General features: G+C 41.9%; 2 protein-coding genes across 3 annotated transcripts; one reads left to right on the top strand and one right to left on the bottom strand.

Annotated features, from left to right (window-relative positions):
- Positions 1-309: 309 nt before the first annotated feature.
- Positions 310-15,950, bottom strand: CHMP4C (charged multivesicular body protein 4C). Its single transcript, XM_058813056.1, has 5 exons — positions 15,731-15,950; positions 8,137-8,314; positions 6,844-6,958; positions 4,115-4,223; positions 310-1,950 (listed from the first exon to the last, which is right to left on the bottom strand). The coding sequence occupies exons 1-5, from the start codon at positions 15,924-15,926 to the stop codon at positions 1,886-1,888; spliced, it is 663 nt and encodes a 220-aa protein (XP_058669039.1). The 5' UTR covers positions 15,927-15,950; the 3' UTR covers positions 310-1,885.
- A 1,336-nt stretch (positions 15,951-17,286) lies between these two features.
- On the top strand, positions 17,287-23,889 carry ZFAND1 (zinc finger AN1-type containing 1). 2 transcript variants are annotated; one of them, XM_058816319.1, is made up of 8 exons: positions 17,287-17,341; positions 18,363-18,405; positions 19,650-19,689; positions 20,053-20,180; positions 20,266-20,357; positions 21,170-21,294; positions 23,127-23,282; positions 23,426-23,889. In XM_058816319.1, the coding sequence occupies exons 1-8, from the start codon at positions 17,287-17,289 to the stop codon at positions 23,594-23,596; spliced, it is 810 nt and encodes a 269-aa protein (XP_058672302.1). In that variant the 3' UTR covers positions 23,597-23,889. The 2 variants fall into 2 exon arrangements, with proteins under 2 accessions (XP_058672302.1, XP_058672313.1); XM_058816330.1 differs by lacking the exon at positions 17,287-17,341 and adding an exon at positions 17,756-17,784.

Below are 23,889 nucleotides of genomic sequence, written 5' to 3'. Positions count from 1 at the left end.
AAGTGTCCACAAGCACACTGCCAGCCTTGCACAGTCACACCCCCAGTGTGTGCTAAAATGTTCTGTACACAATTCAGAGACCTGCATAAACTGCACACCTTGAACACAGGATTCAAGCCAGAAGGGTTAGCAAATGGATTTCCAATAACTTTGAATATTTGCTATTTTACTAAATATTCCTGCTTTCAGGTAGCATCTCATGCTGAATTTCAGCAAGGATTAAAACCAAGTAGCATTTTGTTAGTATTTGGTTTCCTACTCCTTGAGAGTTCAAAATTTATTTTTAAATTTAAGGCAGCAGTGTCTTTCTTTTTTTTTTTTTTTCGTTTTATTTTGTATTTAAAACAAAAATTAAGTAATTCCAGATTTCCTCTACTCTCAACGAAATGGGACAATTTTCTTGGTACCTCAAATTTTAGGACAAACACAACCTGTTTTATCCAGTAAGAAAATTATCTGAAGTGGCAAGGCTTGATTCAGCTCTCATACAGATACAATCCAAAAGCAATTCCTCCACAGAGAATGAAAGTCTTGAAAAATTCAATCTCTCCATAGGGTTTATACATCTTGGGCTTCATCCATGGGGCTCAACTTGAAAGGCTCTGAGCAGACCATGTCTAGAAACATGTATTTGCTTATACTTAACCTAAAATCCACTGAGCTGAAGGTTATTGAAGCGTGCAGGAGAAGGGGTCAGTCTTCTGTTGCTAAAGATCTACAGAAACCAAGTCCACCACTGTTCCCCAGGTGGTTCAGTCATCACTAAATTTAAATTAATTTGAAAGCGAGAAACCTAGATGAAGGACTCTGCTTCCTACACCCCTAGGAACTCCACACTGTTCTACGATTTCCTTGTGATTGACAGCAGGCTACTAGCACACAGTTTAAGACTTATTTAATGCTTTGTTAATACAAAGCAGCCTATTTAATTTTTGGGCTGTATTTGAACAGCCATCTCTCCATATATGTAGTAGCTTAGCACTTAAGAGTGGCATTTTTTCCTTAGGCTAAAACACTGTCAGCTGGACAGTAACACACCAACTTTACAAGTAAGCCAGAATCAGCTTTTAACCAGGGTTTAAAAAGGCCCTGCAAATACAACACGCTGGTAATATTTCCATTCACAAACTGAGTAAGAGAAAAGAACTAGATGCTCAGAAATTAAAGCTATTTTGAAATTGTGTAACTAAAAATGTGTTGTTAATTTTCCTTTCCGCGATCACTGTAATTCTGTAACCTAGTCAGAAATAGTCCAAAATAATTCACGTTGACCTACAGAAGTGCATGGGACATTTAGGCCAGTTAAAACAAAATAAATAACACATTCCACTTCAATAAGCCTACAGAAGAGCTTCCTCTTAGTATCTAGGACACCCTAAGTTGCTCCAGGCAGACTGTTTGAATCTTCATGTCCAAATGAACAGTTATTAGTTCTTGGGCTCAAAGAACTTGCAAGTGAGGACACGTATTAAGCTGTTTTGCTAATATTTAAATAGTCTGAACCAAAAAACCCTCTAGTTATAGAGCCCTGATGATTTACTTAACTTTCTCATTTCAAAAATGAATCCAGCTGTGAGCATAAGTGAGGCACATGGGTTTTACAAACCAAGAGATATGGTAAGATAGTGCCTATTAAAAACTGATACTAATAATAAAACAAATCTCTTGACGAGGCTGAAAAAAAATTATGCCTGAAGGTTTAGGCAACTATTTAATTCTGGTTTTTAAGCTAATTTTGTAATATAGCAGTAACACGAGTCTCGGCAAGATGTACCATAAAAAACCCCAGCCTGTATGAAATGCAACCATAGTGTGGTTATAAAACAGCAGTACAGCTCCTTACATTCTGCACTGTAATGTTTGGTGTTACAGAAAGACCATGCTCTTATGAAGCCCAGGCAGCCAGTTTCTTCATTTCATCTTCATCCTCTGCTCTTTTCCTGGTTGATGCTGCAGATAAAGAGACAATAACCATAAACTAATGTAACAATCAGAACAATTCTACCTGTTAGCATGAGGACCTGCATAGTGCTTTTCTGTTTGAAGATCTCAGACCAATTTACTGAGTAGCAAGCTGAACATAAGTAATGCAGGAATGAAGCTCATAAGAGATGTGACTATTTTGCCCCATCATTATTTTGTATAGAACCCTAATGTTCACAATATAGGTCTGATGTCATTCCTACCGAAAGACACAGAAAAAGTATGCAATTTCTAAAGGCTGTCACAGCCAGAAAAGGTCCCCAAGAATTCTGTCAGTTCTCTCACCACCATGTAAACAAGAAAAGTGAACTATCCTGGCCAGCTGCACACCCTGCTACGTTTCCAAATAGTGCTGAGAGGTTCTGCACATGCAAGTCTCTGGATGAACTCGCCTCATTTTAATGGGTGGGGTCATTTATTAAATGGAAAAAGACATTCCTGAACTTGCTTTGCTCAGGTGACATCAGTTAATTGCTGTGGTCACTACAACAACAATTCCCAGCTCTGTGTCAGGTCCTACACACACTTTGTACCCAAATCTCCTATCCCACATCATCTGCATTCACTACACTAAGACCTCACCCAAACTGTCTTAATTTGCTGACCTGCAAACTAGATGCCCAAGAGCCAAGGTTCAGCCTCAGGCTGCCTCCTCCATTTGTGGGCTGTGCACATCAGGACTGGCATCTCTCCACCCACCAGTGAACACTGTTGGTGGGTCCAAAACCCTCCTGTGCACCTTAGAGCAGGCAGCTGGCTCCCACCTGAGGCAGCCATGGGGCCAGGAGCCGCTGTCTCGAGGGAACTGCAACTACCACCTTCAGGGACTGGGGCTGGGAGAAGCACTTGGGGGACCACAGCTTCAGTCCCTCTTCTGCAAGAGTCACAGGCTCACTGTGTGACTGGGGAAGGTCACTACGCCTTGCTTCCTTGCAGTTTCCTCATCTTCAAAATCAACATGCATGTCCAATTAGAAGCATTATAAATCCATCAACTGGTCTGACTTTGCTGTTGCTGTGTAACAGTAAGCATGAAACATAAACCAGTTTTTCACAGCCTTGAACTATATAATTGTAACCAGCTCATCTTGCCTAAAGCAGCCATACAGATGGATGTAGAAAATTAAAACAGTGAGAAGCACATGGAGATGATCTGGGTTTAATAAAAATGTCAACTGGCACAGCTGGATCTGGATCTGGAAGACAATGTATGAACAAATCATAAATGGCCAGACTGAATTTTCACTGTTTTTCTAAAACCCTTTTTTTTTTACTAGCTATTCTGCAGCTGAATTCAGTAGATGAGGCCACAGTCTCAGCTTGAACATTTAAACTGCTTCTCAGGATCTAAGTGTCATCTGCCAAAACACATATCATAGTATCTGAGTTGAGCTGGCCTGGGTAACCTTTTCTGTAGCAGAAACCATAAGCCACCTGTGTCACATGTGTGCTGTCCTTACCATCAAGTATTTATATTCTTTTACTAATGTCAGTACACAGCAAGTCTTTCAACTGACAGTGAAAAGTGTAGTAAAAGTTGACTGCCTCTGGCTGAATTCAAAATGAACACAGAGGAACTACAGAAAAATAAAACTACAGCTTAATACCAGGAATAAGCCTGTTCAGTACAAAGAAAGCAAAGGAATTAACATATGCCTTTTAAAATGTACTTCCTGATGCCTCCTTCATTTCTAATTAAAATTCCAGTGGAAAATATCAAACCACTACCCTGCAAAGCTGGATCTTTGTGACATAAACATTTGGAATCTAGGTCAGACTCTTAAGTGAAAGAGACTAAGGATTTAATTGCCAAAAAGAAGCAAAAAAAAGGCACATTCCTCAATGATCTTACTACACTTCAGCAGGAGACACATCAGTATATTTGCAAGGTCAAGTTCCCCAAGTTTGTCACCCCAAATCTACAGAGAATTTGGTCCTAAATGCTTTCACAGAGCAAAATGGAATCCCACTCTGCTTTTTCTGTTAACAGATACAAAAATAGGAAAAGGAATTTATAACATTTAAAAAGTTATAACAGAATTAAATACATATCTGAAACCCTCTCTTCCTCTCCCCTTTCTCCCAGCATGGCTTAATCATGAGAAATGTAAAATGGCAAGCAGGCACTTTACCAGGGCGAGAAGGCAGCGATGTGGACGGAACACTTGGCAACCTGACATCTCTCATTCCCTTGTTCAGTTCTTCTTGCTCTAGTTCTTCTAATTCTGCCATCAACTCATCCTAAATTCAAGGAAAACATTACTTACAAATTCTGACAATGATTACACATAAGGGCACATTAAACCACCATGAAGCAAAGTACTACTGAAAAAACAGTTTACACCTGAAAGAACATATCAAGAAACAGTATATTAAATGTGCAGTTTTTACGAAGTATGGGCAATTAAGTAAACCTTAACTGAACACTGAAAACAGGACAATGAAAGTTAGAAACAGGACAAGGAATAAGCTTAAATACAAAACTAACAGCAGTACAGTACATGCTAAAAAGTCAAATACGGGAGTAAAAAGCCTCTCTGTTGTCCTCAGGTTTGTTCCTAATCTACAGCCTGTACTCTTCAGTGGATTCTAACTTTAATGTGCCATTTCTCCGATTTTAAAAGGCAAACATCTTCCACTGGTTATAAGGCAGATTGTCATTAAACATTATGCTTCAGCCCTCTCATGTAAGTCCAGGATTATATGTGATTTCAAAGCAGCACTGGAACCAAAACTGTCCTTCTGGGTCCTGTTATTCACTCTTAAAGCACGCAGCACTCGTGGGCTTTTAGGTGCAGAGGCTGATTTGGACAGTGATCTAATCCACTTGTAAAATGCTAAAAATAAAAAGCCTGTATGCTTTTTAAAAAAGCAAGGAACTTATTCCTCAGCTGAAGTTTCCCAAAGAAAGGAAGCTAAATGCTACATATATATGGAGAAACAGACCTTTGCCACGTTGATACAATGGTTTAAAAGAAGCAATGGGCAAAAACAACAGGAGAGGGGTGGGGTAAATGTCAAAAAAGTAGTAAAGTAAGAGCTATTAGATACTGAAATGGGCTTTGCCTACACATTTATACATTGTTTATCACCAATGTAGAAGTTAAAATGATAGTTGCATAGCCACCACAGGACTTTACACCTGCATTTACTTTCTCGTGGTTTTATAATTTAAGGCAAACATACACTGTGCCAACCCAGGGAGAAGGAACTCTTATGATTCTGTGCCTGCCTGGAGCAGGAGAAATCACACGCTTCCATGGTCTCCTTACAGCCACGGCACATATGCAAAGAGAAAATACATCCAAATGCATGGAAAAAACATCCTTAAAAAAATGAAATTAAATATTACCCTTCAACACTAACCAGCTTATATCCCAGCAATTAAGTCATTGATTCCAGCACTCTTAAGGTGCAGTAGCCTGCAAACCAGGTTTCCTTGTTACTGCCAAGTGCTCTAAGTATTACACTCCTACCAAAAGCTGGTAAAAGGATGCTCCAAGTGACAGGGGCTTATTTCCCAAACAGGAACAATGCACATCAGCTTCAACTGGATCCTTTAGGAACTTCCAGGTCAATCTCCAACATGCTTACTAAGCCTAGACTCCAAAAAGTTAAGCACTGTTGAAAAGTAAGACACTGTACAGACGTTTGGGGTGGGAGGATGCTTTTCAGTTGTTTGAAGCTCAGGCCAAATCCCATTCCTTGTGCCAGTATTGCCTAAATGTTTCTTGGAAAGTCTACTTACATTCAAAGGGGAAATACAGGAAAACAGGTAATGGGAACAAAATACAAAGAATCATTATTATTTTCAATAAATTAGAGCTGTTGAATGAAACTTCCTCTTCCTCCCAGTCAAGCAAGTATGTGCAATATAGCCTTCATATTTTCCTTTGCTGTCCATTTGGGAACATAGGAACAAATTAGTTGGGAATACAGTGAATAGTTTGAGTATTCAGGACATTCTTCAAATGATTCTTAGTGCTTGGCCATTTTGAAACAAAATTGAAAAACAAAACAAAAGTGGTTGTGATATTGAGCTTGACACCCATCTCTGCATATTACAAGGATTTTGAGCAACCTTGGCCCTTGAGTCCTCAACTATGGTTGGATCAGAAATAAATTATATCCTGTTTAGATGTACAAAACCAAATATGGGAGCACTGGATGAAAGCTACTGCAAAAAATTTTGAGAAGGTCCTAAATGCCTTGGGGGGCTTTCAGGAGAAAAGATCTTTAGAACAAAGCCTTTTTGCCTCCAAGAGGTATTACTTCTACCTATCAGAGCTACTTCTGTAGTCTGGGCAATAGGGAAAGGATCTGCATCTCCAGTCACCAAAAATGACCTTAAAAAAATGGCCCAAATATTCAGAATTATGAACAGCAGCCTGTCCATGACATAGGGACATGCACTCAAGTCAAATGGATGTCTATTTGGAGCAACAGAAAATTATATGTTTCAGTGTCCACTTGGAGTAGTACAAATTACATGTTTTAGTGACCTTCTTCTGGGGCTCAAATGAGAACAATAACTACAGGAATGCAGTTAAAATGCTTTTCTTAAAATTTATACAAAAATAAAAATATTTTTTCTATTTTTACATTTACAGATTTTTATTTAGTACATTATATATCTTATATATAATGATTTTATTTAACTTTTATATTTATAATAAATTATATATAATTTATTTTATATATAATTATTTTATTTAACTTTTATATTTATAATAAAATTACACAATTGTCCTAGATAGGGTAAGCTAGAACCAAGGAATTTCACATCCATACTTCTTGAGAAACAAAGCACTGCACAGTAGAATAATTATGAACTTAAAACTCACAGGCCTGAAGTACTAACCTCATCAAACTCATCACCAAAGGTAGCTCGGTTTGAGATAGCATCTGAAATTTCCTGGGCAACATCTTGCTGTTCAGTGATATCTTGCATCAAATCATCAATTTTGTTCAAATCCCTGGCAAGGTAACATGGAACCATTTTTTAAAAGATGTATCGTTCAAATCCTACAAAATACACTCACTTGAACAGACCCTGTTTTCTTTTTATGCCCATGACTACAAACAGCGGAATTCACAAGGAATAATTTTCCTCACCCACACCCAGTCCAGCTACCTCCATGCTGGGGTTAAAACAAAAGCCAAACTGCAGCAGAGTGTGTCTCTCCCTCTCTGTGCTCCTCACACCTCTGCCAGCCAGTCACAGCCCATGGGCAGATCCCCCAGGTCAGCATCTTTACAGGCCTTTTGGTACTTAAAGGGCCTTCATAAGAAAGATGGGGATAAACATTTACATGGCTTGTTGTGAAGAGCAGAGGGTAACAGCTTTAATCCACAAGAGGGGCAATTTAGATTTGATTGAAGGAAGAAGCTTTTTACAATGAGGGTGGTGAAGCACCAGCACAGGTTGCCCAGAAATGCTGGATGTCCCATCACTAGAAACATCCAAGGTCAGGTTGGATGAACCCTGATCTAGTTGAAGATGCTCCTCTTCACTTTAAATGTCTCTTTGAACCCAAACTATTCTATGATTTTATGGATCTGTTTTGATGTTAAGCTTTCACCAGAACTAGGGAGAACTTAACAGAATTGTACCCCATTTAAAGGTTTCCCTTTATTGTTAACTTCGTTATTGTTTCAGTTCCTGTTTATTTCTCCCAGAACAACCCTTCTGATTTAACTCTGTTTATTCAGGCAGAAAAACACCCCTTGAAACAATATTGGACATACAGAAAAAAAAAAGAAATTTTTGGGGGGTGGTGGAGAAAGGGGGTGCATTTAATTAGTGCTTTGAGTCCCACAGTCCAGCTTATGGATTCTGAGGAAAAGTGTCCACATAGTTTCTATGACTAGATTTTCTTCTAGACAAACCAAGGGCAGAGGCCACTCTCCACTGCCAAGACAGACTGAAAAAAACAGATCTCACCCGTTAAGTGAACTTCCTTCTAGATTTACTGTTAGGAAAAGATATTTTTCTGCCAAATATAACACTGTAGCACTAACAGCATTCCTGATATTCAATGCCTGAACCAAAAATGAAGTCAAAACTATCTAACTTGATACAACAGTCTGTAGTAATGGAATAATTTGGAAGTGGTTAGTAAGTTCAACTTGGAAGCTACTAGAAAACACTTACATATTTTCATGTACTTTTTTCATAGCTTGTGCAGCATAACCCATATTCTTGAGCACTTCTGTGTTGGTGTGGGAATTTTCCAATGCCTCTCTCTGGAACTCAATGGTCGAAAGTGTCCCATCAATTTGATTCAACTGTTTCTCATACCTCTTTTTTCTCTTCAGTGCTTGTAAGGCAGCTGGAATGGGAAGAGGCAAAGTGCATTGTGTGTTTTCATAGCAAATGCAAGAACAAGTAGTTCAGCACCAAGCTGACCTGGAGAATTTATAATTCTCACCCTCCTACCTTACTATGAGGCAGACAAACTTTGACCACACCAGGTGGGCAGCCTGTTAATCACCAACAGGCTGTTACATGAACATGCTGGAAAGCCTCTTAGATTAACTCCTTTTAGCACCACAAGGAAAAGCAGCTTCTTCCTCCACTGTGGGAGATCTTGAACTCCATCCTGTGCACACAGGCAAAGCAGGGAAGATGGGAAGGAAAAAGAAAAACATCAGAGAGAAGTCAGAAGGGAGGAAGCAGAAGAGAGAATAAAAGAATAAGCTGCAAAATGTAAGTAAAACCTAAAGAAGACAGTGTAAGAAGATCTGCCATGAAAACCACAACTCCACCAATGGCGCTTTGTAAACTTTGTCTCCACAGCAGTAACTGTGAAGTGCAACAGAGGGCTCAAATGGCCCAGCTAGGCAGAAGGGTTAGATCAGAGGAGGATTTGCATTTCTCCAGCTTTTAGCTCATCTATTTCTTAACAGTCACTTAGGAACGTGATCTTTAAACCTTAGAATTTAAAAACACTAAGAACTTTGTAGACATGGGCACAGTCAAATCCAGCTACAGCCCATTATCTTTGTATATTGTCGAGATTAGTCTTTTATATTCACCAAGTTATGAGCTGTGTACTCTGCCCAGAGTAAATCATTACCAGGATAAATGCACGTGACAAGAGTGAGGAGAAAAGAAGTTTCTCTTGGCCTCAGGGTGTGGAACACACACAGTTTTGCCACAAGCATTTCCTGATGACAGTCCTTTCCAAACTACCCATGTGCCAGGCTAAAAATCCCACCAACCAAAACAAGAGACTGAGTTAACCCATTGTTTGGCTTTCAATGCTACTAGCACCCCCATTCTTTCCCTTGTCTCCTACATTTAATTTTTTTAACAGATTCAGAGCCTGCCAGCCCCAGCAGTGCTGCAATCCCCCAAACTCAACCAACAGCAGCAGCTACTGTTCCAATCCTGTATTTTAATCCTGTATTTTATGCCCATGTGTAATAACACTGAACCTTGTCACTGGGGTACACAACTTTTCAAATGAAATCAGGATTCCCCCAAGGAGGGCACAAATATTTATGAATAGTAACAGCACACTAAAAAAGTTAATGCTTTCTTGACAAATGCTTGAATCAACATGATCAATATTGCTCATCACGAGCTGCTCAAGGACAGGCATTCACACAGGCTAAGATGCCTTCCACCACCTGCAGTGAGATGTTTCAGGACAGCAAACCACAATCCCAACAGATTAATCACAGCACTTAAATCCAAGATTTTCCCAGGTTTTGGGGGATGGTTCAAAGATCATGCATATTCTGAAGATGTTGCACAAATACCAAATGATGTAATGCACATGGCAAATGTAACAATTGTAAAATTCTCACTGGCAATTCTAAAATACCTAATTTTTATTTAATCCCAAACAATGCTTACCTACTTAAAATTTCATTACTTAATTATGCTTAGTGTTGGGAGAGTTAAGACACGAGCCACTTCCTTAGCTTCCACTGGATCATCTGTAACCCTGGACTCTTAGGTTAGGAAGACAGAGGTTCCAGACAAATGTAACAGTCTGAAACTCTGCATAACACCAGCTGGGCCAGAGAGGACTCTGAGGACCTGTGGACACTGAGGAGCACTCAGCTGGAGCAGGCATCTGCCATGGGGCAGTCTTTCTAGTAAGTGCTCTTCAGAAAAGGGACTCTGTAATGGTGCTGTTATTATTGGCTGCTCACAGAGAAAATGGATTTCCTCAGTTACACACAAAGCAGTTTTCAAAATCCTGAAGATCATCTAATTAAACCACACCCAAATCAAGAAAACACAGGAGAAGCTACGCTCTCTGCTATTTCAGCTATTCATAAGCAGCTTTTCCTAATTATTGTGGTGCAAGATATTATCTTCATTCTCTTTGGTTTTGCCAGTGACTTACAGAATAAAGCAGTCCATAGGAAATAAATTAATTCTCCTTCCTTATCAACCAAAGCAGTATAAATTCTCATACCACACTCTATGATTTTCGTGATGCGTGTTAAATGAATGCCCTTTATTGCAGAGTATTTTGCTCCAGTAGCTCCTATCACTTAATAATGAGAATTTCCATGTTATTTGAAATCTATTTTCCTATGTTTTACAAAGTACCTAGAATTTTTAGTGCTTTTCTACTGCCTATTAGAAGCATTTTAAAACTTGTGTGCAAGTTTTACAGAACTGAAATGCTTCTGTTTTATAATGCTACCACATTCTAATTACAAAACTGGAGAATAATGTATCTATTAAAATATAATGAAATTGAGTAAAGAACACAAACTCACTTCACTGAAGGTCTAAGAATGGCACTGAAAAATGGTGTTCCCCATTCCAAAGATCTCAAAGAAGGAAGACAGCCTGGAGAGGATGAGTTTGAGCAGAGGTAGTCTGAGGAAGCAAGTGTAATTAACACCAATTCATTCAGGAAGAGGTGGAGGACTTTTCCAGGAAAAAAAAAAAAAAAACACAAAAGCAGACTCATACACTTTTTGTGTTCCAAAAAAACCAATTCAACTCCTGAATTTTTTAATGTCAGCGCTTGGCTGGGCTTTAGCACATTTCCTGAACTGAATCCAGTAAGCAGGATACAGCTCATAGATTAGCAACCACTGTTTTTAATATGAGTTTTTATTTTATAGTCAAGGTGTCTGGAACAAAAGGAGACTACGATGTCAGTTTAAATTTGCATATTAATGAACTCCTTTTATTAACATACAGAAGGGTGCTCTTCCAGTATTGCTACAATGCTGACACTTTATTAAGGAAGCAGAAATGGCAAGCCGGGCAATAAGTATCCTGGCCACAATGAATATCCAAATTTCAAAAGGAAAAACAGAAATAATGGTATAGGAAGAGTTGTGCACCCTCCTCATGGTTTCATGCCAGATCAGACTGAAAAGCAACAGTGCAGTAATACCACCTTTACCTGTCAAGCACACCACCGACACCCATCAGTACAGAAAGCACCAACAATCTCATCATCTTCTGAAGCAGAAATAAAACAATTGTCTAATAATCCTTATAATTCCCATGAGAAAACTACAGAAGTAGGAAAAGAATAATTCTTCTGAAGATGTAACACCACTGTGAAAATACCAGGTATCACTCTTGGATTCAGTTCACACACCTCCACCTCAGGCCTGCAAGGGATTCATGGACTGCAGCTTCTGATCTCCCTCACTCCAGGGACAACCAAAGGCAATGCTGCTGAGGCCATAAAAATCATAGGACCCTGATTAGGCTCATTATCAGCACTCATAGTCCGTAATGCCTTGTGGAGGAAGCCACAAGCAGTTACAACTGAGGAGCTAAATCAAGAATAATACAGAGCTGGACCAGTTATAAGTATTCCAGTTCATGGCAAGACACTTGAAATGTGATCATGAAAGTCAGGAACAATCTCTGTAACTCACAGAGCAGACACACCAAGGGCTTTCCCTTAGGTCCCTGCCAGAACCCTCCTTCCCAGGCCTGTCCCACAGCCAGAACCCTCCTTCCCAGCCTGTCCCACAGCCAGAACCCTCCTTCCCAGGCCTGTCCCACAGCCAGAACCCTCCTTCCAAGCCTGTCCCACAGCCAGAACCCTCCTTCCCAGCCTGTCCCACAGCCAGAACCCTTCTTCCCAGCCTGTCCCACAGCCAGAACCCTCCTTCCAAGCCTGTCCCACAGCCAGAACCCTCCTTCCCAGCCTGTCCCACAGCCAGAACCCTCCTTCCCAGCCTGTCCCACAGCCAGAAGCCTCCTTCCCAGCCTGTCCCACAGCCAGAAGCCTCCTTCCCAGGCCTGTCCCACAGCCAGAACCCTCCCTCCCAGCCTGTCCCACAGCCAGAAGCCTCCTTCCCAGCCTGTCCCACAGCCAGAAGCCTCCTTCCCAGCCTGTCCCACAGCCAGAACCCTCCTTCCCAGCCTGTCCCACAGCCTGCCGTAGGCGTGGCTGTCCTGTCCCCCACAACACACACCTACCCCACCATTGCTTGGCTTCCACAGCCTCCTGGTCACACCCAGCTCATTCAAAAGGAATGCTACACGGCTACATCAGCCCTGCCCAATCCTAACACACAACATATTTAGCAGCATCTACTTGTGAAACCCTCCCTGTTATTCCCACTTTCTTCATAGGTTTTGTCTTCAGTAGTAACTATGTGGTTCTTTATGGATAAAATTTAATCCTATTCTGGATGGCTTATTTTAACTTAATTATTTTTTAATTTTTTTTTTAATATTTTTAAGGTCTGTGAAACAACACACATTCATGTGTATGTTATTTTCACAATTACAGGCATGCTCCAGAAAACACACTTCCTTTTAAACAAAGTTTTCAAATATTCAGTATCACTTCCTGTTCTTTAAACTTTCTTCTATGTCCTTTAAAATAATGGATAAGAAAAGCCAGTATATAGATGGAGTTGGCAGCTATGCATTGGCTGAAACTGAGAAACCCCCCAAAAAAGCAGAGCAAGAGATTTTAAAAGTTTGTTCCTGGAATGAAGAGACATTAGAATTCAGTGCTAACAGTAAAAAAAATATTGCTTCTCATGACATAACCTCTTCAGGAGGAATTTCAGCATACAAAAAACCCTGACGTGGTCTAGCTAATCTCAGATATTAATGGGGAATGCTGGAAATACATCACATCAAAAGTATAGCTAATTTCAGATTAGGTACAGGAACTGCAGAGATACTTCATAAAGGAAAAGCCAGGAGTATTTCAGTGATGTTTCACATCTATGGCATAGCTAATGCATTACAGCTTTTAAATCAAGTTAAGCCTACTAATGTCACATGAAACCCATTCAAGAGTCATATGAAGTCATGAGAAATTGCTGGTGCTTGAATCTGCTCTCTCTTGTGTTGGTGCAACTGACTCAGACTCGTACACCTAAAAAATCAAGTGAGATCATGCCAATTTGCTAATTTTCTATCCCTAGATACCTCTTGCTCCAGTTGCAGACAGCCCTATTTTAGTTTCCATAGGCTTCTACACAGATGCAACAAAGAAAAAAACAACTACATTAAAATTACCAGTGATGTCCCTCCAAAACACTCAATTCAACAAGGCAATGTAGATTAAAACCTTTATTCTCTCACTTGTATGTGTGTTTACATAATGTTACAACAGGTGGTGGTTAGCACATATTTTCTCTGAGCTACACAGTACTGCACACTAGCTAATATAATGTCAATGTAAATCAACAGTAATTAAACTGTAAAGCAATTGGCATATCAAATGAAGATAAATTATTGGGGATTTAAGTTCACTGACTATCCTGCTAAATTTAAGCACTTTGGCACAGCAAGGTTATATTTTAAACAATATATGGTTCATATTGTTTTTCCTCTGACTGTACTTACGTTACCCCACTTTGGTTTTAGAACCATTTTTGGCATGAGTAAAAACTGCCCCACTGCCCTTTCAGCCCTACTCTTGCCTCTTTACTGTTCTTCACTGTAGGTCCCCAAGCAAATGACAAAATCAAAGGCACTTATTTCCTACCACAATCAGCTCAACACTACAATGTGTAATATGACTCCATGAACAATTTAATAGATAAAAGACTAGGGCAATGGCATATTGAAACAACAATCTTCAGATATCAAATGCTGCATGCCTGAAGCAAAAGGCCAACACACACCTGAAACCACCATCAACCAGTTGAGTTAAAGATGAAGCAGATCCACCTTTTCCCAACAAATTCTCGTTCCTGTCTGTGCCCCACTCTCTCCTTCCTAGCACTCATGTAGCTACCAGGTCAACTGGATAAGTGGAACTTAAACCATCCTGGGTAAAAAGTATAACCTAGACAAAGAAAACCACACTATTTTACAATATCTAGCTTTCTGAAACACACCCTTCAGGGAGCTCTGCTAAGGGAAAGGAAGGGAGCAGCACAAGGGCAGGAACGAGGCAGGAAATGCTGCTTCTTTCTGCAAATGTGCCAGCTTATATTTCAGGTTTGGGATGAAGTTCCAGAGCAGCATGTCTGGATTTAACCAGGAATTGCTACAGTCACAGTAACCAACCTGTTTGCTTGTACCAGCCCCGCAGCTCAGGCTTTTGCACAGTGAATTCAGCCCCAGGAGCCACCTGGTCACTTTGTCCCATAGCAGATTAGCTTCCGGCTGGATCACCTTCCTGAACTAGCTCACTGTGACAGTACAGAGGGGCCAATACCTGGACAAAGGACCAAGAGACACTCCAGCTGAAGCCAGGGGAGTAGAAAGTGACAACTGGGACAATTGTAACAGCTCCCATCCTCTTGAGCAGCTGTCTCAGTTAAGCTCTCAACTGACTTTAGTCCCTCGACTGTGGCCCATCTTGACCCACAATTTTAAATCCATTTAAACTAAAAGTTAGTTAGTTAAACTGCCTCTTGATAATAATTATTAAATGCTAAAGTATTACAAATACATTAGAGGGCTAACCAGGACACCTCTAATACACAGCTCCACATAAGTTCAAAATTACAGGGCATTATTTTTTAAAATACTGATTAACAGAACAAGCAGGCAAAAGACCTACTTTCTTGTTACATCACAAATCTTTACTTCAAAATATTCTTCTTCTATTATTAAGCATTTAAATTAAAATACAGCTCAGGCAAACAGGCCTCCATGCGACTTCAGGAATTAACTTGTTTCTCTGAGGCCTGTATATCCCCAAGACACTGACTACCATCATGTGCTTCCCAGGGGTGACAACATCAGTATACACAGGAGCCAGGCTTTCTGACCCCTTAGCATTCTCTCCTTAGTAGCTAACAGTGTCCCAGAGCACTAGTCAGTAATGCTCTAAGCTATCATTCTTTTTTTGGTTGTACATATACTTCTTACATTATTTGGACAAATCAGCAACGGGAATAATGTGCATTGATTTGTGAATATGCAGGAGATCCACACATCCTTCACCTCGTTCACCACCTGCCCAGCCAATGCTGAGCCCCCAAACAGCGATTCCCTCGCTGCTGAGCAGCAGTACTTTGCCCTCCGTGTATCCAACCAGTACCGTGCGGTACAGAGCACGAACAGGAGAATCGCACAGGAAGCCACAGACAGTAAATTTGTGAGGAATAACAAATTCCCATCCCGCTATATGAATCCACAGTTCATCAAACACTAATCGATGCCAAACCACCATCCCGCCTGACTCGGATACTTGCTCGGAGCCCAGGGCCGAACCGCACTGCACACCTGCGGCGCCGGGTGACCCGGCCCAGCCGAGGGCTCCCCGTACCGAGGGCGTTCCAGCCCCGGGAGGGATTTAACCGCGCGGGGCCCGGCCCGCACTCACCTCGCTTGTTCTTGGTGCCGTGCTGCCGGGCTAGCGCCAGTTCCCGCTCGATCCGCGTCTCCAGGTACTCCTGCTTCTTGCTGAGCATCTCCTCCGTCTCCCGCAGCCGGGCCAGCGCCTCCTGCGGCGAGGGACCCCCGCGGCCCTTGGAGCCGGCCGAGCCGCCCCCCTTGAAGAACTTGGAGATCTTGCTCATGGCGGCGATCCCAGCTCGGCACCCGCCGACGGAAAGGTCCGGCCAGGCCGGTGCTCAGGAGCCTCCCTGCGCAGCACACGCCGTGACAGCACTTCCTCGGCCCACGGGCGGCGGCGGCGGCACCGCACCTGGCGGCGGGGCGGGCCCGGGGGCGGCTCCGCGGAGGCCGAGCTGCCGCTGCCCTCAGCCAGCGCCGGGCAGAGCGGCGGGAGGAGCCGGCGAGCTCCGCGGGACAGCCGCAGGGTCCCGGGCCGGACCGGCGCTGCGGAGGCGGCTGAGAGTTTGTGCTTCCCCCCTACTTTTTTCCCGTGTCACAGAATGGCAGAATGCACGGTGGGTCATCTGGTGCAACCTCCCTGCTCACGCAGGGTGATCCTAGAGCACATGGCACAAGACTGCATCCAGGCGGCTCAGTATCTCCAGGGAGAGAGACTGCACAACATCTCTGGGCAGCCTGTTCGATTGCATGGCCATCCACACAATAAAACTGTTCTTCCTCGTATTCAGGTGGAAATTCCTGTGCATCAGTTTCTGCCTGTTGCCTCGTCCTATTGCTTGGCACCACGCAGAAGAACCTGCCCCAGCCTCTTGGCACCCTCCCGTAAGATGCTTATAGGCATTGGTTATGTCCCCTCCCAGTCGCTTCTTCTCAAGGCTGAAGAGGCTCAACTCCCTCAGTCTTTCCTTCGAAGGGAGATAATCAAGTCCCTTGGAAAATGTTGTAGCTCTCTGCTGGATCCTCTCCAGGAATTCCAAGTCTCCTGCTGAGGAACCCAGAATTGGAGACGTGCCGCAGGAAGGTGTTTCGGGAGAGCATCACCCTCGGGCACAGGCGTGCACGCGGGTCAGGGCTGGGAACATGACACTGAAGTCTGACGGAATGTGTTTTTTTACAAAAGTGGTGGGTGCGCCGCTGAGGAAACCTCATTGGCACCAACAGGTTGCAGAATGCACGAAGTGCTTCGGAAAGCCGGGCTGCCTCGGCTCTGCCTCCGGGAACAAGGCACTGCCCCAAGGGACGTCGCAAATAGCGACACAATAAGACACAAATCATGCCCTTTTCCCCCTGGAACAGCCCGAGGAGCACCAGCCGCGGCTCTAGGCCCACTGAAGGCTGAGGCTTGGGCCGACATGGGCTGCTCAGGTTGCCCTGAGCCCGGTGAAGCCGCCGCTCCTGCCGGCATCCCCGCAGCTCCGAGCTCGCGGGGCGGGCTCAGGCTCAGGCTCAGCCCTGCGGGGCGGGTTCCCACCGGCCCTGGCCCCGCCTCGGCCCCGCCCGGCCCGGGGCGGGTCCCGCCGGCCCCTCCGCAGCGCGGCCCCGCCCGCCCCGCCGCCTCTCCGCCTCCTGCGCGCCGCCGCCATGGCGGAGCTGGAGCTGGGGCAGCACTGCGGGGTGCCCGAGTGCCGCCAGCTCGGTAAGGGACAGCGCGGCGGTGCCGGCGGAGACGGGGATGGTGGGCCGGGGACCGTGCGGGGTTGCGAGGGGTGTCCCCCCCAATCGGGGAATGCTCTGTGCTGCTGCAGTCCTGCTCGGTGCAGTGCCAGCGCCTGTCACCTCAGTTGCCTCACCGGATGGTTAACAGCCCGCTTGCCCCTTCCTCACACTTGGTGCCTTCAGTGATCTCGGAGAGTGTGACTGGAAATGAAACCTCTCAGAAAGAAGCAGCAGAACGGCCTGTACAGAAAGCTTTCTGAGGGACCACTCGGAGATGAGGGGATCGGGATGATCGTGACCTGAGCTGCGTGATCTGTCAGCATAAAATCCGAAGGATGGAGAAGCAGAGTAGTGGGCTGGACCTGGCATTTGCTGCCATTAATGATGTGGTGGAGTTCAGCAGACAGTGATGTGATTTTATGTGTAAGAATTTATGTGGTAGGCAGGGGATGTGTACAGAGGCTTAGGAAGTGTGTGCAATTTTAATCACCCAAGGACAGTATGTATGATATGATGTGAAGAAGGGGCAGGATCATTATCACTGTCCAGTGGAGGAGATGCTTTCCCTTCCAAAGAGTCAGCATCTCCTCCAGTTGGCAGCCCATAAAAAAATATAAATCATCCACTGTCAGTAAATAGTATTCTAAGTGGTCTCACGATAAATTCAGTTTTTAACATAACTAGTAATTTTGATGGCTAGCCGTATGTTCCAGTGTCATAGCTTGATATTGAAAAAAAATTTAATTTAAAGCTTAATTCCAACTTCTGGGATGTATATAAATATAATTTACCTGCTCATATGTTTTTCTGTAATATTAATTAGGGGAGTTAACAAAAGCCACTTCTAGCTAAAGTGTAGATGCAGTTGCTAAGTATTCTTATAAATATACCTACCCTGTGATGTTGGTAAGCAAAAGTTAATTATGTGAAAATTAAGCTAGAAACTATTAACAAAACAACAATCATGTTGTCTTAACTGAAAACAAATCTCTTTGTTTCAGATTTTCTTCCCTTTGTATGTGATGGCTGTTCAGGCATCTTTTGGTAAGTTCATAGAATCACAGACCACCTCAAGTTGAAAGGGTCCCACAAGAGTCAACAAATCCAACTCCCTACTCCTCACAGGACTAAAACTAAAGCATACTACTAAGTGTCATACAGACAATCCTTGAACTCCAGCAGGCTTGGTGCCATGACCACTTCCTTGGGGAGCCCATTCCAATGCCCAACCACCCTAAGAACCTTTTCCTAATGTTCAACCTGAACTTCCCATGACACAGCTTCTTTCCATTTCCTCATGTTGTATGCTTGGTCACCAGGATTTCCTCATCCCAGGTGAAGAATCCTGTACTTGCTCTCATTAAATTTCATGCAGTTAGTGAGTGCCCAGCTCTCTAGTCTATCAAGAATCTCTATATGCTCCACCCTCAAGGGAATTGACAGCTTTTCCTGGTTTAGAATGGTTGGCAACCATAGCATGTATCCAGATCGTTTATAAAAATACTAAAGAGCACTGGCACTAAAATTGAGCCCTGGCTAAATCCACTGTCCACCAGATTGAAGGAATTGGCATTAACTGTGACTCTGAGCCCAAACCATCAGCCATTTGCTCGCCCATAGTACTACAGACTTCTCTAGCTGTGTGCTGGGCCTTTTTGTGCAGAAAAACACTCTGAGAGGCAGTGTCAAAAGCTTTGCTAAAATGCAAAACACATCTGCTGGCTTCCCAGTGTCAACTGAATGGGTGACCTTGTCACAAAAGGAGGCGGGTGATTATGTTCTCTTCTTGAAAAAAATTTAAGGTTTCTTGCAAGGCTGAAATCAGGGCCTACACTTTCATTTACACTTCAGATTAGCAGAGGGTAGCTGAGAGAAACTCACTTCTCTCACACATTTCACTTCTAACATATCAGAAGCCTTCAAGGGATTTCTGCCATTATGGAAGAAATTTGAAAATCCATTAAAACAGAAAAGCTCTCGTTGCTTTGAACTGAACTCTTGAGCATGCTAATGTCTTCATTCTCTTGAAATGGTTTGTTTATCTTGAAGCATAAGTTCCAAAAGCTAAATATTTTACATTCTGAGAAAGAATATGATCTATCCATTCAAGAAGTGAAATGCATAGGATAGAACAAACTTTGGAGAAGAATCACTATCTAGTTGAAGTTTTTCCATGATAAAACTTGTCAGATGACTCTTAATATACTTAATACTTAAATGTTTTCACATGCAATTTTTTCTCCTGGAATGTTGATAACAGTGTGATATTTTCTTCTTTTTCCACAAAGCCTTCAGCACAGGAGCCGCGATGCTCATGGGTGTTCTGAGGTAATCTAATAATATATGGCAGCCTTAAATTAAAATTCCATGCAACTTAGCTGTGTGTTTTCAGACTAGATGAATGCATATGGTATATAAGTATGAATTATTTAACTGAGAATGTGAATGGCTTAAAAAAATGGATCTACTCTTTTTCTTCCCCTCAGAAGTAAATTGACTTTGAGTAGGATGACAGTTCTTTTTCAACCTCTGAGCTAAACATAACCAGGGCAAAAGTTGGAGAGAATAGCTGGACCAGGTTTGCCCATAAAATGGAGAGCTGGCACAGATCTTTGAGAAAGCTGGGTTGGTAACTTCTATCTGTTGCCTGTATCTGTTTATTTACACAAAATATTTTGTACTTACTCCTAGGTGAATATAAGAACCAATTCTCTGAAACCTGATCAGCACAGATCTTACCCATGCTCATACAAGGACTGCAATGGAAAGGAGCTTTTGCCAGTGTTATGTCCTTACTGTGGAAAACATTTTTGTCTCAGGTGAGTGGAACAGAGTGTTTAAACATCAATATTCATTTAATAATGTATGGAAAACACAATAGAAGTTTTACTTTGTTGTTTACAGACATCGTCATCAATCAGACCATGAATGTGAGAAGCTGGACACTCCAAAACCTCGAATGGCTGCCACCCAGCAGCTTGTTCAACATATTATAGGCAAGTACAGAGGCATATATATTCTTTTTCTTATATTTTTTTCAGGATACTATTTGAGTTTCTGACCTCCTTTGAGGGGTCAGGTTTGACCAAATAAGAAGAAAGGATGGGAGTTCCTTGGTTAAATAGCTCTAAGCTTACATGTCAACCTTTAATACTGTTCATCTAAACTGAGCTGTTCATCTAATACTGTTCATCTAAACAACATTACAAGGAACATCTAAAGAATAAATAAGGCACAGGTTTCTTTCAGAATTATTGTCTTGTTGCCATTCTACAAGTACTATACTATAATGAATTGTACCTAGCCATTATTACTTTTGTATTAATCCATGTGCAAATAATGCAATTGTGTTGGATGAGCATGTCAGTCTGCTGGGATCACACCTACATAATCAAGATGCCCAGAAAAGTCTGATTCTACCATGTAATGTTCTGCAGGTTTTAAACAAGCTCTAGGATGGGCAAGAGAATAAACATCACTGCCCAGCTGGACAGTGGGGTTATGTGAAGAAAGGGGGACCTGAAATGTTGCCATATGAATGCTGTGGTAGCCACAGATGTAGAAGCTCCAGAATTTGTATCTATTTGGCTTTTGCAGCCTGTGTTTACATGGTGATAGTGTTCATCTACCTTTCAATGGAAAGGAATTCTGCTAGAACTAAAAATGCTGATACATCACTTTGGGACAATATGAACAGATATATTGCTATTGGCAATGCAATGAGACCCAACAGACTAAGGTCTATGGCATATAGTATGCTCAGGAAACTGTCAGAATGATCACACTAACAGTATAATATTGTTATCAGATTCTAAGAAGAGTGATGAAGTGAAAAGCAAAAAACGTAAAGGAGCAAAGAACAGTGAGACAGCAGCAAAAGTGGCATTAATGAAACTGAAAATGCATGCATGTGGGGACAAGTCCTTGCCTCAGGTCAGTGATGTTTGTTTTCAATAATTGAATTCTCAAAGGAAGTGGAAAGATTACTAAATTGTTTGATCTTCATCGAGTTTCCTCGGTTCCGTGGTTTTGGATTTAATTTTTCAAGACCACAACCCCTTAAATGTACATTTCAGCCTGTACATTTCACAAAAGCAATCTCACTAGTCTTATGTCTGTTATAAGATGTCTATGTGGAGTTTGGAGCAGGGGAATCAAATTCTATTACTTCATAGCAGAAATGTGTTTGCCTGCCACGTGGTGTCACATAGCACTGCAGGGACAAATGGGGTCTTTTGGAGATTCTTGGCAGAAAGATGACAGCACTAAGTTTATTAAATCATATTTTAGCAGAATTTCATGATCAGAAGAGCATAGAACTTCATTATTAGACTAGAACAGGATTTCTAGAATCACTGTAGCAGAATTTTGTAAGTAGTGCAGCAAAGAATTTTGTAGCACATCTTAGCTTGTGGTTCTTTATCACCTGGACCCTTTTTGCAGATAATATCAAATATTAATACTTGGCTAGCAATATCAATATTTCGGATCATCTAGCCCTGAAACATGTAATTGCTTGGTTTTCCCACCAAGACTGAATTCATATGTTGAGGCATTGCAGTGGACAATGTAGTCTTATCATAAGAATGTGCCTTAAACATTTGAGTTTGCTAATTTTGAGAGTGTAGGGGAATGAGTATGCCAACTTAGATTGGTACCAAGATGTTTCAGGTGCAGATTCAGCTACTCACCCAGAATTAGCACCTGAAGATTGAGGGTGTTGTATATAAACAAAAACCAATTGTATGTGTAAAAAACCCATGTGAGAAATTATTTTCATAAACTGCATAGGACAATTATCATCCCATTCATGATGGAGGAAGGAGGTACAGATAACCTTCAGTACAATACACTGGGTGCTGTGATCATATTTTTGCAGCTGAGGTTTCTATGAAGGTGAAGTGATGATTCCTTGGGCATACTCCAGGTTTGTTCAGGCAAAAAAAATCTGTCCAAGTTTTACTCATTTCCTGAAATGATAAGAAATTACCCATTCTTGGGAATTATCCAAACTTCTGTGAAGGTAAATGGAGTCCCCATCTAGAAACAGTTTTTCACGTGCCCTTTGCTTTGGGAGTTAGTAAAGGGACAGACAGGTATTTTAAACTTCATAAGGGTAGTGGTTAATAAGAACATTGTCACCCTGAAAAAAGAAAAGGTCTGACACTAGGGGGTTTATTAGACATTTTACTGTTGGAAAGCAGGAGAATGAGCTTCTTCCACTGGGCATCTGGTGAGTGTCTACTGGTTATTTTAAACATCAAGCAGCTCTAAGTAGGGCCTTACCTCATTTTCCCATATGGAAACTTTGCCCTAGAGCTCATTTTAGTGGACCATTCCATTTCTTGACAGTACCATTACTTTGAGGACAGGTGGAACACCCAGGAAACTCCATGATTGTCCTAGGATTCCTGGAAGTTTTTCTTTCTTTTTAATGAATGTCATTGTGAGACTGCACAGTAGAGGGCATGAGAGTGTCAGCAAACTGCTGATTAAATCCTGCCAGAGTGGTAAGACCATCAGCTTTACCACAAACAAAAGCTTTCCCTAAGCCTTCCTTATTTTATCTCCATTAAGGGTGTAACACCACCCCTCGGGTGTTCAAGGGAGAAGTCCAACATAATTAATTTGCCAAGTGAACCAGGGGGCTTATTTCCTCCCACAATCCATTTGGTCCCCAGAAAAGGTGACCTCTGGTGTGAGGCCCTGGCATTGTGTCTTCATCGATTGTTTTAATGTTTGTCTTCTTTTTCATGTTTTTCTAGACAGAAAGAATTTACTTTCAAGTATTTTTACCAAAAGGGAGCAAAGAGAAAAGCAAACCCATGTTCTTTTGCAGTAAGTGGAGTATTGGCAAAGTAGTAGATTTTGCAGCTTCCTTAGCAAGCCTTAAAAATAACAACAACAAATCAACATCCCAGGTAAGTCAGCAATAACAAACATTTTCCAGGTTGTTGCATTTTGGTTTTGGTTTTTCTTCAGCCTTTTGTGCCTCTACCACCCCACTTCTTTCATCTTGGATAGGGAAATCTTGGTGTTAATTTCTGTCCTGTTTGTCTTACAGAAACTGAGATTATGCCATACTGCCTCTGGAGAAGCCTTGCCATTTGAGCATACACTGGAAACATGGCTATCTGATAAAGACTATCCACTGTACAATGGAGGGAATATAATTCTGGAGTATCTTGATAATGATGTTCTATTTATAGAAGATACAGAATCCTACTTTAGTTAGTCAGTAAATTTCCACAAGCAAAAAAAAAAAAAAAGCAGTATTTTTTAGAAGCATGGTATTAAAGCAAGTCCAGTTTTCTTTTTAAATCACTGGTATGCCAGAATGTCTTCCATTGTAAAGACACAATTCCCATCAATTTCTCAGTTGCTTGACTGACAGAAGAACTATGTCCTTCCTATAAAATTATAATTAACATTACAGATATTTACATTCTTGAATAAATTATTGCTCTATTGCGCTGTATAATATCAAGAAGTTTTTCTTAAATTTGGTATTTATTTTTGTGTGAGGGG

This window comes from Ammospiza caudacuta, chromosome 1 (assembly GCF_027887145.1).
Source record: "Ammospiza caudacuta isolate bAmmCau1 chromosome 1, bAmmCau1.pri, whole genome shotgun sequence".
NCBI classification, from domain to species: domain Eukaryota; kingdom Metazoa; phylum Chordata; class Aves; order Passeriformes; family Passerellidae; genus Ammospiza; species Ammospiza caudacuta.
This window is presented reverse-complemented; position numbering and strand designations above follow the sequence as displayed.

Coding starts and splice junctions, on each gene's coding strand:
- CHMP4C (XM_058813056.1), bottom strand. CDS start 15,926: ATGAGCAAGATCTCCAAGTTCTTCAAGGGGGGCGGCTCGGCCGGCTCC. Junction 4,224..6,843: donor TTGGTGATGAGTTTGATGAG/GTTAGTACTTCA, acceptor CCTTGAATTTAG/GATGAGTTGATGGCAGAATT. Junction 1,951..4,114: donor ATCGCTGCCTTCTCGCCCTG/GTAAAGTGCCTG, acceptor CTTTATCTGCAG/CATCAACCAGGAAAAGAGCA.
- ZFAND1 (XM_058816319.1), top strand. CDS start 17,287: ATGGCGGAGCTGGAGCTGGGGCAGCACTGCGGGGTGCCCGAGTGCCGC. Junction 18,406..19,649: donor GGCTGTTCAGGCATCTTTTG/GTAAGTTCATAG, acceptor TTTTCCACAAAG/CCTTCAGCACAGGAGCCGCG. Junction 20,358..21,169: donor GCTTGTTCAACATATTATAG/GCAAGTACAGAG, acceptor TATTGTTATCAG/ATTCTAAGAAGAGTGATGAA.